The 13,949-nt window shown below is 38.9% G+C and overlaps 1 protein-coding gene across 1 annotated transcript in view; it reads right to left on the bottom strand.

Annotated features, from left to right (window-relative positions):
- Positions 1-13,949, bottom strand: part of ITPR2 (inositol 1,4,5-trisphosphate receptor type 2) — a gene marked incomplete in the record, with an annotated part of 493,922 nt that overhangs the window by 113,663 nt on the left and 366,310 nt on the right. Inside the window, 2 exon segments of the mRNA XM_006140313.2 lie at positions 1,211-1,403; positions 7,015-7,122. Coding sequence (XP_006140375.2) covers positions 1,211-1,403; positions 7,015-7,122 — 301 coding nt within the window.

The raw sequence follows: 13,949 nt of genomic DNA, 5'->3' as shown, positions 1-13,949 counted from the left end.
AGAGAGAGACAGAGAGACAGAAAGTGAGAAATCACCCCCCAGGGGGGATGGCCATGTCAAAATCCCTTCTCCTCCATTCTCCTCTCGGGATTTTGGGGCACACATGCACACTCACCCAGCGTGAGTTTAAGCCACCGAGTCTGGGACTCGAACTGCGGTAGACTATGTGGTAGTTCAGCGACATAGCCATTACACCAACTGCTGGTCCCGACATCTACACTTTTCACTGAATTTCATAAGGCTATACATGACAAAATGCTAAGGGAGAATAATTTCTTTCTTTTTTCTTTTTTTTTTTTTTTCAAACATTCTGTTGGGAAAGCCTAAAAATGCATGCCACAATCTTATATCCAAATGGTATTTCTCAAGCTCCATTCAAATGATATCCATTAAAGTTTCTAGACATTACAGTAATGAAACACTGTTGAATCAAGGAAGCGAGAATACATGCCTGCTTGTCTGGGACATTTCTCCAAAGGACAGTAAAACCTAATCAAGAATTTTACCCTATGAATTTTCTATAAAAATTTGTGATATCCCTTATCTTGGAAAGTAATCGAAGCTGATTTAAAATCTTTATAGTTTGAAATTTTTAAATTCAGTGTTTCTGAATAGATTTGAGACCTGTGACAGAAGTAAAAGGGACTGTATTATGCTGATTTTTAATTTTAAATACATGTGTCATAAAATGTTTAGCTTTTTGACTTGGGGAAGTAAAGCTGGGCTGAAAAAAGAATGACTCAGGAAAACATTAAACAATCTACGCAACCTGAAGACAACAGAGGGAGAACACGCCGGTCCCGATGCCACCCAATCTGAGGACAACAGAGGGAGAACAAGCTGGTGCCGATGCCTCTCCACCCTAGTCAGCGACTGTTCAGGCCAGTTGGGACCTATTCACGGGCTGCAAACCTGCAGCTGCTCAACAGCTGGAACAGACAGCTGCAACCTCGCAGCTTGTTATATTTATGAAAAAGTAGGACCATCATTAAAAGATGATCTAATTAGATGGGGCTTTCAGCTTTCATTAAGCTGCAGGTGTCTCAGCTCCAGTGGTAGACTGAGTTTCTACTAGTCAGCCCGCAAGTAATTTCAGTAACATCAGACTGGAAAGAACTTAAAAAAACAATTTTAAACGAATTGCTACCATGTGTCAGCACGTTACCTACCATTATGCACAAAACTAACCATTTTGGTTGATTGTACTTACTCCTGATTTTCTTCTGCCACTTCATTTCATTGTAGAGATCTTCTGTTTGTTGGAAAAAGTCATTCACTTTACTTCCTTGTTCATCCCTTTCAGTTGTATTGAACACGCGGCACTTGGATTCTCGAGTGAGGTACTCGCATATGTTGGGGACAGGAAAAACAATTTGTTCCATCGTCCTATCATGCCGAACAATCTGAAAACATTAATTTGCATTTGTTTTAGCCTTTTGGACACCTCTGTCTTCGACTAATTGAACTCAATTACTTTTTATAACATGCCAGCCTGAAGTAACTAAGAGTCCTTTACTGTTCTACTTCACATTTTTCTCTTTAAGTCAGAGAAATAACTAACATATCATGAATATTATACTGTCATAAACAATAAAACCCAAATCTTTCATTCTTTTGGATTAGCATTAAACTTTTGTCACACACGTGTGTGTGTGTGTGTGTGTGTGTGAGAAGTCAGAAGTTCTTAATTAGCAAGTGACTGGCTAGATAACCACAAATACACAGTATTCTGTTATTGGTATATTCTTCCTAAAAAGAGCTACTGGGTTACAAATGACATATTCAACATGAGATGTCCTGAATGCCACAGAAAAAGGTGCTTTCTATCTTTCTCTATATATGTGCTTTCAAGTATTTTCCTATTGGTGGCAAAATATATTTTTGCAGGTACAGTATGCACCTAAGAATATTCCCATACATAAATATTCATTATTTTAAATCTCCCTTCCTTGGTATTTGTGACAGTTTAACTTTAGATATAAAACAGGCTGAATATTTATGTACAGCTTCGCTATCTTAACAAAGGTTTGTGTAGACAACATTTCAAGGTCCATATTTACATACTGTGCTCAGTCATTGGGAGTTTATAAGGATGGATTTCCTTTGTCATATACTGGAGGGTGGAAAGGCATATACCTAGTTCTAGAAAATTAAGCATAACAATAAATCTGGTAGGGGGCCTTCCAGAAAATATTTTTGTTTCCTGATAAAGGCAACTTGTAAACTCATACTATAGTATTTATAATAAAGCAGTCAATGAAATAAAATAATAACAATAAAAAAGCCAAATACACCAAAACAGAAGTTCTTGTTTGTTTATAGCTTTCTTCTTGCTTAGTACAAAACATAGTGTAAGGGTGGGATGCATGAAACTTTGGCAGCCAATTTGCAGCAATGAGGAGTGGTAACACCAACATAGTAAGGGTGACCTAGCAGAAACATGGGAAAGGCTTGCATATTATTTATTTATTTATTTATTTATTCATTTGAGAGGTTTTTGCCATAGGGCGCTTGTGTTTGCCAAACAGATAGAGAGAGACGGAGAGACAGAAAGCGAGAAATCACCCCCCGGGGGCGATGGCCATGCCGCAATCCCTTCTCCTCCATTCTCCTCTCAGGATCTTGGGCACATACGCACATGCACCGGGTGTGAGTTTTAAGCCACTGGGTCTGGGACGTGAACTGTAGTCGGCTACATGGGAGTCCAGCGACATAGCCATTACGCTAACTGCTGGTCCCAAGGCTTGCATATTTAAAGACATGACTTAGTCACTAAGTCAATTATAGAACTATTGGTACCTTTAGACTTTACAAATGCTAGATAATCAAATCTTTTAAAAAATTGTTTATATAATTACCAGTTTGGTTATTCTGTCGCTTATAATTGAAGTTATCCTAAATAAAATGTTATATATGCAAACTATGTGCTGAAATACTAAAACAAACAAGATAAAATTTAGTACTGGTAAATAAAAATCCCTGCATATATATAATCAACTATAAAAAAATTGATGCTGTGTACAAAGAAAAAAATTAATTTGTTCCAACAGTATTAAACTTGAAAAAAAAAACTGAGAAGCATTGAAGAAATAGTCTTAATTATTACAAACCAAGTGATTCAATTCTATTATGAAGTGTAACATTTGATTCTGGTTGTTACATTTCAGAGTTACTGACAAACTGGACAGATTACTGAAGGAAATGGGAATGTGTTAACTGTAAAAAGTCAAAAACGGGTAATTTTTCAATACATTATTCAACAAATGCTTATTCAGTCCACAGGTGAGGACTTTGCTGGGGAATTCAAAGTGAAAAAGCAGCATGAATCCCAATCTATAAGTGCCTGTAATTTATTAATCACAATGGCTCTTAGTTTGTTAGAGCCAAGATCATGTTGGAAGAACAGGTAAATATTAAAGAAAGTTAGTGTCAACTCTTTATTTTTTAAAAAATACTTTCGGGAACCAGCAGTTAGTGTAATGGCTATGTTGCTGGATTCCCACATAGTCAACCGCGGTTTGCGTACCGGACCCGGTGGCTTAAAACTCATGCCGGGCGCGTGTGCGTGCGTGCCCAAGATCCTAAGAGGAGAATGGAGGAGAAGGGATTGCGGCGTGACCATCCCCTCTAGGGGGTGATTTCTCGCTTTCTGTCTCTATGTCTCTCTCTGTCTGTCTGGCGAGCGCACGCGCCCTATAGCGAATTTTTTTTTGAGCGCACGCGCCCTATAGCGAAAATCTCTCCAAAAAAAAAAAACTTTCTAATTAGAAGAGTTGTTTAAAATTTTATCGGCTCCCTCTGGAAGTGGTAAGATCTCTCAAAGGAACAATTTGAAGTAGAAACAGGGTATTATGCAGTGATTCCTTCTTGGATGGGCAATGGGATACATCATAGAAGGAATTCTATTTCCCAGGGTCTTTTTTTTTTTTAAGAGGTTTTTGCTAGGGCATGTGCATTTGCCAGAAAGACAGAGAAAATGAGAAATCACCCCCACCCCCAGGGGGCATGGCCATGCTGTAATCCCTTCTCCTCCATTCTCCTCTCAGGATCTGGGACACGCACACACACGTATTGGGTGTGAGTTTAATCCACTGGGTCTGAGTCTCAAACCACAGTTAGCAACATGGGAGTCCAGCGACACAGTCATTATGCCATCTGCTGGTCCCTTCCCAGGGTCTTTGAGTCTATAACTTACAGGTAAACTGTTGTTTTCAGCAATATTAATTATTGTGGTTAGGTTCCAGGCATGATGCTCAGTTTTGGAAATACAAAGAAGATTGAGACTGGTCTCTGCCTTAAATAGGGCAGAGGTGACACACACGAAACTAGCAATATCCTGTTGTGAAACTAAAAACTGCACCGAACTGGTGCAGAACCACAGTGGGATATTACTAGTGAAAGCCTGTGAGAAGGCGGGGAGGCTTCTCTCACGAGGATGAGTCAAGGTGGAGAATCAACTCAGACCACTCTTTTGAAACTTGGACTTCAATATCCAACTTCATGGGTGCTTCAAAGTCACCTCAAATTCAATTTTCCATGAATAAATTAAAAAATCTTCTCTATCTTTTAACTGACAAACTTTATTCTCTCCTTGGATTCCCACACATGATACCAACTTCTGTCAATGTATTCAAACCAGCAGTCCAGGGCCATTTCAACACCATTGTCCTAATTTCCCATGTATAGTCCAACATCAAGCTCTGCCAGTATGTCTCCATTTCATATATACTTTTATATAAATATATGTATAAATATATATTCATTTAAATAAGATTACATAGTTTAAAATTTAATTCAATACATACTTATTTAATAAATATTTAATTTATATGTTTATTTTAAATATATTTATATTGAGAAATATATGTATTAATACACACACACATATTCCTAAATCTAGCCATCCTCAATGTCACTGTTTCTCAAGTTTACTGCTATAAAATCTCCTTCTCTAGTCTTCCTGTGCTCTCTACCCTGTTTTCTTTCCCAATCCTTTCCCCAAGCAGTAATCAGGATGATCTTTTGAAGAGTCATCCCCTTCCCATGTCCATTCTCACCTTCCCTTTATTTACCTTCATCTACTTGAAGAAACTCTCTGCCTGATCTTTTAGTAACGAGAAACTTGTACTCAATCTCTAATATATTCTTCTGTCAAATCTATCCCGAAAAGTCCTCAGAAGCAATTCATTACTGTTTTTGACATTCCTGGACTCTCTGTCTATACGCTTACTACCTAGAGTTATCTTCTGTATGTGTGAATCGGTAGAGAGTAGGTGCTCAGTAAGCATTTACTGAATGTGTCTATTTACAACCAATTCTGTCTTCACTGCTCAGAATCAATAAAATGATAGCCCCATCTCTCGTAGGTATTGCCCAAACCTCTCTCAGGCCTGTCCACGTTGCCTCCTACCCCCAGATCTCTTCTGTTCTCCTAGCTTTTGACTTGGCCTTCTTTAGGACCTTCATGGAGTGATGATCTACCTGTGTCAATTTCTCCAGCTTCCCGACTTGGTCAACCTTCCAGTTCCTAAGTACTTGATACAAGTGAGCAATGTCTGCACTGATCCAGCTCATAAGCCCCACTGGGACAAGCAAGACACCAGAGTGATGGGTCTATTACTGTCTACAGTCATGAGCAGTGGATCCATTTGTGACATAGGGATTAATGCTCATTGTTCTAAAGGCTTGGCAATAGTAGACGATAAGGTACAGGCCAAGCCATGGTGGTGCAGCAGTAACACAATGTTCTATAGAGCTAGCGGCTATATGAAGCTCAGGGTCCAGTTTCCAGGTCAACCTGTACACACTGGACACATGTTCCTGATCCTGGCTGTCTGGGAAAGATGGGAGGTGGGGATCGCAGCATGAGACCCTGTTGAAAGTGTTTCTTTCCCCCCTCTCTCTCATGAAAGATCTTAAAGAAAAATTAGTATAGTAACCATATACCCTGAGAGTGAACAGCACTGACAGCTATGATGCACTGTGCTAAAAACTAAAAAGTACTTTCTAAAATGAATGAAAGTATAAATGCAAATTAGGAGTGATGAGGATCAATTACTCTGCTCACTTCTGCCTGATTAGCTCTGCCAACCAGTGTCAAAATAATACCATAGCTAGAAAATGACAGCCAGGAGGGCCTCACACCACATAATGATAAGTCCATTTTGACCTACACCTCCTGAACTGTCATCGGCCATTAAATAATGTCTCATATACAGAGGTGGAGGGGGTGGCCAACTGCTGTATACTGAAAATGGAAATGGTTAAACCATTCAGAGTTCTGCTACCAATGTGAAAACTTTACTAGTGTCTCCCATGTTTCCCCACTTTCCAATACTCTCTTAAGACACATGGAGACCTATATTTTAATAAATCTTCCACAATTTTTAAGAAGAAACCTTTTCTTGAACGATGGCTTCTAGTATAATAATCCTGTCTCTAGAATACCACTGCTCTGCAATGACTGCTTTCATGACCATAACCATAACCAAAATCAAACAAACAAAACCTCTATTAATTATAAAAGAAAATTTACATACAGTTCTAGTAAAAAGAAGAAAAAAAAAACTTGGAAAGATGTGTATGTCAACTTCTTATAAATCACTCCTTATTCATCTTCTTTCTTAAAAAAAAAAATGCTATAGAGTGAGTATAGTCACTGGATATATATAAAAGAAGAGAGAGAGAGAGAAAGAAAGCACCCCCCAGGGGCGATGGTCGCACCACATTCTCTTTTGTTTTATTCTCCTCTTGAGATTTTGGGCACATTTGAGCCTGACATGTCCTTCAAGCCACTGTATCCAGGACTCAAGACATGCAAACAGCATGTGGGATCTGGCCAGCCCAATCACTATACCACCTGCTGGCCCACACTCAACTTTTAGTATACACTTTCATGGCTTAAATCACTCAGTTCTGCTCCACAGTTCTAGAAAAAGCTATGAAAATTGTCTAAGATAGAAAGTAAATACATCTTGTCTGGTCCCTTTGAGAAATAATGTCCTAAACGGTTACCTCGATCTGGGCGGTGTGGTTGGCGTAATACTTCAAGGCTTCATCTCCTTCATCTGGATCCGATCCCGGCTTGAGCATTTGCTGTAATAGTTTATTGTGGCGGGCCAACTAGAGAAGGAAAAGGATACCAGTTTTAGATCCCTTGTTCTTTTTTTCTTGGGGTCAGGCTTTGAACTTCACTTATTTACTTGTACATGTAGCTTCACAGTCTTGGGGTTAATGGCAATGAGTTATATTTCAAAAAAGTATATCTATATTTCAAAGTCATGAATAATGAAGTCATAGGATCAGCTATTTATACGTGTTGATTAAATTTATATCTTTTCTTTAATTGTCAGAGGGCATATGTGCTTGTCAGAGAAAGAGAAATAGAGAGAGAAAAAAGAGAGGAATAAAGCACCCTTCAATAGAGCATAGTCAGGCTGCAACCTCTTCTCTGAATCTGCATCCCGTTGAGATATGAGGCATGCATGCACATGTGCCTGGTATGTTTTCAAGCCCTCAGGGCTGGGATTCGAAACTTGGTTGATCATATGTGATCCAGCTCACTTAACCAATATGTTATGTGTTGCTTCAAATTTATATATATATATATATTTTTTTTTTTTTTTTTTTTCAGAGAATTTTTTTTTTCTTTTAAGAGAGAAATTTTTGCTATAGGGCATGTTTGCTAGCTGGAGAGACAGAAAGAAAGAAAGCAAGAAATCACCCCCACAGGGAGATGGCCATGCCATGATCACTTCTCCCCCATTCTCCTCTTGGGATTTTGGGCATGCACACACTTGCACCCAGCATGAGTTTTAAGTCACCATGTCCAGGACTCAAACTATGGTCAACTATGTAGGATTCTAACGATGTGACCATTACACCATCTCCTGGTCCCTCAAATTTATATCTATATATATCTATATGTGTGTGTGTGTAATTGTGTAAATGTGTAATTGTGCCAGGAAGAAGAAATGCCCAGAGCAATGTATAATTGACACTCTCTCTAATAAATTAAACTATAGCACAAATAAAACAATTTGAACAACAGTGCAGTAAATCAGCGGGTAGTAGAAACAATATGAATGGTAGCTTTCCATGTATACATAAGTAGGTATTTGTATTTCAGAAGGGTTTCTCCAATGGCTGTAATCAAAGCTGTGCATTAGTCCTTTGTACTAAAGTCCTAGGCCTCTACATCTTTGTTTGTCAAAGTCGGTCATTCATGGGTTTATGGGTATAGAGCTCAGTTTTATTGTAATTGAAATTAGACATTTACAAAACAGAAATTTCCCCATAAATGACTTAAACTGCTGGTGGGAGGAGTGATCTTCCTCTCTCATCTGTGGACGGCATTTACTGGCTAGTTCTCTGACTTTGTAGATAACTAGGACATACTGCCTTCAGGTGTCTCTTTTATGATTATCTTGAAAAATTCCTGAAACCTCACAACATTTTTAACTTTTAGAATAGTTTATGAATGCCTGCAGTTCCCAGACAGTTTCTATAATATCAACGAAGGTTCTTTCCTGTCATTCTTTCACTCCTGGCACCATGCCTGCCTCGCGCTCTGTGTCAGTCACTATCTGAAGCATGTTAAATTCATGTCCTCAATTGTTCCTGCCAAGAAATCCTGGGGTAGGCACTCTTACTATCTTATCCCCATTGTAGGGATGAGGAAACCGAGGCACAGAGGGTGTAAGAAATGTGTCTATCATAAAACAGTCAGAAGATGGAAGAGACAGTATTGAACTCAGGCAGTGCTACGCTAGAGTCCATATTTCTCAACACTACTGAGGAGTAAATAAGTCTTCCTATTATTCATGAGATGCTAGTGAAAACTGTGATGATAAAGAAGGAAGATAAATTTTAAACAATAATCCACAATGTATAAAAGCAACTGGACATTGGCCTTGTGATTGATCATTTGATCTGTTAAATACTCATTCCTTTGACACTGCTCTACAGAACAGATCCTTTTTACAACTATTGTTTAAGAATTGGCTTTCAGGGGACCAGCAGTTAGCGTAATGGCTATGTTGCTGGATTCCCACGTAGTCGACCGCAGTTCGCGTCCTGGACCCGGTGGCTTAAAACTCACGTTGGGCGCATGTGCATGCGTGCCCAAGATCCTGAGAGGAGAATGGAGGAGAAGGGATTGCAGTGTGGCCATCCCCCCTGGGGGTGATTTCTCGCTTTCTGTATCTCTGTCTGTCTGGCGAGTGCACGCGCCCTATAGCAAAAACCTCTCCAAAAAAAAAAAAAAAAAAAAAAAAGAAAGAAGAATTGGCTTTCAGAGTCATTTTCTTGTTTGTTTGTTTTTATTTTTTAAAAATTTTTTTTGTATCTCTGTCTCTCTCTGTCTTTCTGGTGAGTGCATGCACCCTATAGCAAAAACTTCTCCAAAACAAACAAACAAAAATTATGGTGGTCATGCAAGCACTTCAGCACTTACTTTAAGATATGGCAAAAAGAGGACAGCTCTTGAAGATAAAACTGGCATGATTTGTTTACAGATCGGATGAAAAGCACAAGAGAAAATGAAGAGTTAAGGATGACTCGAAAATTTAGGACGTGAGCAACTAAAAGAAAAGTCATTACTAAGGAAAAATGCAGGAGGAGTACATTTGGGGGGAAGATAAGGACTTTGTTTTTTGGACACATCTTAGTACCTATGATTTCTTTCCAGTGGGCTGTGACACCTTCAAGGAAAAGGACCTGATCTTACTCATCTCTGTAGTCTCAGAGTCAAAGACAGAAGGTGAAATGTAAAATAGACTCAATATTTTGAGTGATCAATGAAAAAATGTGTTAATGACATGCATTCATAAATCTAAATAGGCAAGGCATCTTAAAACTCAATGAATCATCCCTCTACTTTCTCCTCTACAGAAATCATATAATGATACGATTCCCAGTATCTGCTAAAATACTTTAGCATTTTTCTTGTTTCATATTTATGTATGTACTCATATGTACTTCTGAGAAATTGTTAGTTATTTAGAGGAAGGGACTAGGTCTTCAATATCTGTTGAATGGAAGCAGCTATGATAAAGTAAAGAAAACATCTATAATATTGACAAATTCAAAAGAATAAAGAAATATATCAATGATGCTAAAATGAATGAAAATAACTGGTATCAATATAGAGATATTTTAGTTCAAATGTTTAGTTCATTAGAAGTGCAATATAACTCTCAGAGACCAAATAAAAACTAGTATAAACCAACAGCTTCTTAAAAATTTAGCCCTTTGGGATCAGCCAATGGTGTAATGGTTACATGGCTGGACTCCCCCATAGTCAACTGTGGTTCAAGTCCTGAAACCGGTGGCTTAAAACTCACACCAGGTGCATGTGCATGCATGCTCAAAATCTTGAGAGGTCAATGGAAGAAAAGAGATTATGATGTGCCCATGCCCCACCCTGGGGGGGGTAGGAGTGGGGTTGATTTCCCACTTTCTGTGTCTCTGGCAAGCATGCGTGCCCTATAGCAAATATCTCTCAAAAACAATTTAGTCCCCAATTTATAAAATTCCATTAATAATATCCTATAAAATGAAACCAAAGAGTTATACTTGTGATTTTTAAAAATTTTAATCACATTTTATCTATTATACCCCTCCATGTAGTATACTTTCTTTTTCTTTCTATTTATTCCATGAGCAAGAGATACAGAGACCCAAAAAGGATTTTTTTATTTTAAGATAGATTTTTGCTATAGAGTGTGTGCACTCGCTGGAGAGACAAAGACACAGAGAACGTAAGAAATCACCCCCCAGGGGGGATGGCCATACTGCAATTTCTTTTACTCTGTTTCTCTCTGGATTTTGGGCACATATGTACCTGAACCCAGTGTGAGCTATAAGACACCAGGTCCAGGACTTGAACTGCAGTCGACTACGTGGGAGTCCAGTAATGTAATCATTATGCTATCTGCTAGTCTAGACCTCAGGGTTTTGTCACTGAGATTAATCCCCAGTCTCAGTCAGTCCTAGATCATAGGAAAGTCTCCAAACACAAACCAGGGACATTGTGCCACTGTCCAGCCACTGTCACGTCTGTCCTTGCTTTCTCCCTTCCCTCCTTTATAATTGCCAGAGGGCAAGAGAGAGAGAGAGAGAATGCTCCCCCACCAAACAACTGTGATCATGCTGCAATCCCCTTCCCCCACGCTGCATCCCATCAGGATTTTGGCCACACATGCACATGTGCCTGGTATGTTTTTCAAGTCATAGGGACAGAATTCAAACCACAATCAGCCACGTGGGCTCCAGCTTTGTGTGCACAGCACTTAACCACAGTGCTATGGGGACAGTCAGGTATTTTTTTATATGACCTAAGACAAACCAAGAAGCCCAGCATCCAAAGAAGGAAGAGCACCACATACATGATACACTTTGTCCACAAAGGTACAAACACTTGGAAAGTTTCTGGGCAAGTGTGGCGCATCTGCAGGGAGTTGTCATAGTAAGAAATCTAATTTAAATCCTAATTAAAAACTGAAAAATGGCTAATGAAGCTATTCAAGATAGCCAGCTTATGATACCCTACGTTCCTATTGACAGAGATTCTCACAACAGTACTTGAAATTAGCTGATGTCACTACAACGGTCTGGAAAATCGACCAACAATCAAAATTAGTAGTAATGAGAGCCTAAATCTGTCCAACTGCACTGAATGTTAAAAGGGAAGAATGCAGAGGGAAACCTCTGGGCCTAAAAATACTTGCGATCCACAGCGATCTTGATAGGTCCAAATCAGGTAGAGATGCAGCCTACATTGAACCTACCTGCTTAGTATGTGAGGCTAAAAGAATTTTACCAAAATGAGAACACTTATTAGGTCACTATTACAAATAAAGATAGTCACCATCTACCAGAATGCTACAGCTTTACAACAAAATGCAATGGAATACATGGTGGATAGTTTGCTTTTTGAAAGGATAAAGGTATATGTCCCCTGGGGAAAGATGGTCAAGAAGGGCTAGAAATTATTTTATTATGTGTTGGAAAAAAAGGGGGGATAAAAAGAAATGCCATGTACCACATGATCAGTCATGACACAATTGTCATGTAATTCAGTACAAATGCAATACTGACCTTAGGGATAGAAGCAGGCACACATATACATGTTCCTAAAATATGTGCACATGTAAGTACGAACCTTATGCACAGTCACAGATAACCTGCAGTAGGGTCCTTGAGTAACATCACATATTCTTTTAATCCAAATGGTGAATAAAGATGACAGACTTGTACTTCCCAGTTTTAGTGGCATCCTTTAATGAACCATTTCACATTTATCTCATTAGAATTTTAATGTTCATTTCAGTTTAGGTCAAAGTGAGAGCACGGTAAAAAAGAAATCAAGCAATTGCACTTGAATACTATTTGGCAATAATTATTCCTTGGTACTTCTCATCTCCTTTTACTAATCGGTAAAACTGTGATCCAGCATTTGGCTTTCCCAAGATCACAAAGTGAGGTGGAGCCTGAAGTGAGAATAACTGCCTAATGTGTAGGCTCATCATTGTAGAATGCTTTCATAACAAACACTGTTCCTATCCGAAGCAGAGAGAAATCAGCAGGAGAGGATATAACTTATGGTTTTATTTATTCTTGCATGTGTAAAATATGGAAGTTTTCTGTTTCTGTACATCTATTTTTTTCCCTTTGATTCTGTGATCCTGTTATGTGCAAGGCACAGTTCTTGCTAGTGTGGGATTACAGAAATAAGCAAGACTTCCTTTCTTCTATTAAGCAAACTACCTTCTAGCTGGGGTTTTAAAGAATAGATCCAATATCTCCAGGTAGGAAGAAGAGGATGGTAAGAGGATTCTATCCTGCATAGAGAGAGGATGGACAATCAAGAGACAGGACCAGACAGAGAATCTAGAGCCCATGTGAGGAGTTCGAATAGAGAAAAGTGTTGTGTCCAAACCAGACATAGAAGAGATATTCACATCTTTACCCCTACTAGCTATAAATGTGACCTTATTCAGTATCAGGGTCTTTGCAGGTGTAATCAACTCAAGATATTGAATTAGGGCAAGCCCTAATCTGATGACCAATATCCTTATAAGAAGTGGGAAATAGGGGCACAGACACATACAAAGGAGAATGTTACATAATGACAGAGGCTAGAGTTATACAAGACAAGGGATGCCAGGAATTGCCAGGAAACACCAGAAACCGGAAAAAGCAAGGGAAAACAATTCCTCCCCTGGTGCTTTCAGAGAGTGTGGCCCTGCTGATCCCTTGATTTAGGACTTCCAGCCTCCAGAACTGTAAGACACTAGTGGTCTGCTGTTTTGCACCACCACACATGTGATCTTTTGTCATGGCAAGACCAGGACACTGATACAAAGACCATAATGGGATTCTTTTTCTCTTAACTGTGGCAAGATAAACCAGTATTCTCTTAACTATTCTTTCCCCCTTGTATTAGAAAATTAGCTTGGGGATTAGAGAAGATCCATTTGAAAATGGTTCCATCTGTCTGGACCTACTCTCAATACTGAGTGGTCCTTGATAAATGAGCACAGCCCAGAGAAGACAAAAGTGATCTTCCAGAACACTGACATCAAAATTACTATTCTTTTAAGAGTAGGGTCAAAGTCATATTGAAAAAGAAGGCTTTTTCACATGAGACTGAATTGTGTGGTCTCAGCAAGAAAGTATGACAGTGAGTGTTTGCATCTAGACCTTGTAGGAGAAAATCCACATCAGGCAGTCCTAGCAGAGAGGAACACATTCTCTCCACTTCAACCAGCAGAATGGAGGCATAGTACATGTAAATGTGAAAAATGCTTTAATTCCCATTTCTGGAACAAAGTAGTCATTTACTTATAAGAGTAAAGAAAATGTGAATGATAGCATTGCCTATCTCTTCAAAAGCATTCACTGTTTCTAGGATAAATACAGAGGTGAAAGAGCCACCATTTTGCGGC

This window comes from Tupaia chinensis, unplaced genomic scaffold, assembly GCF_000334495.1.
Source record: "Tupaia chinensis unplaced genomic scaffold, TupChi_1.0 Scaffold000028_1, whole genome shotgun sequence".
Classification (NCBI taxonomy): domain Eukaryota; kingdom Metazoa; phylum Chordata; class Mammalia; order Scandentia; family Tupaiidae; genus Tupaia; species Tupaia belangeri.
Note: the sequence above shows the minus strand (reverse complement) of the source record. Positions and strands in the feature narration are given on the sequence as shown.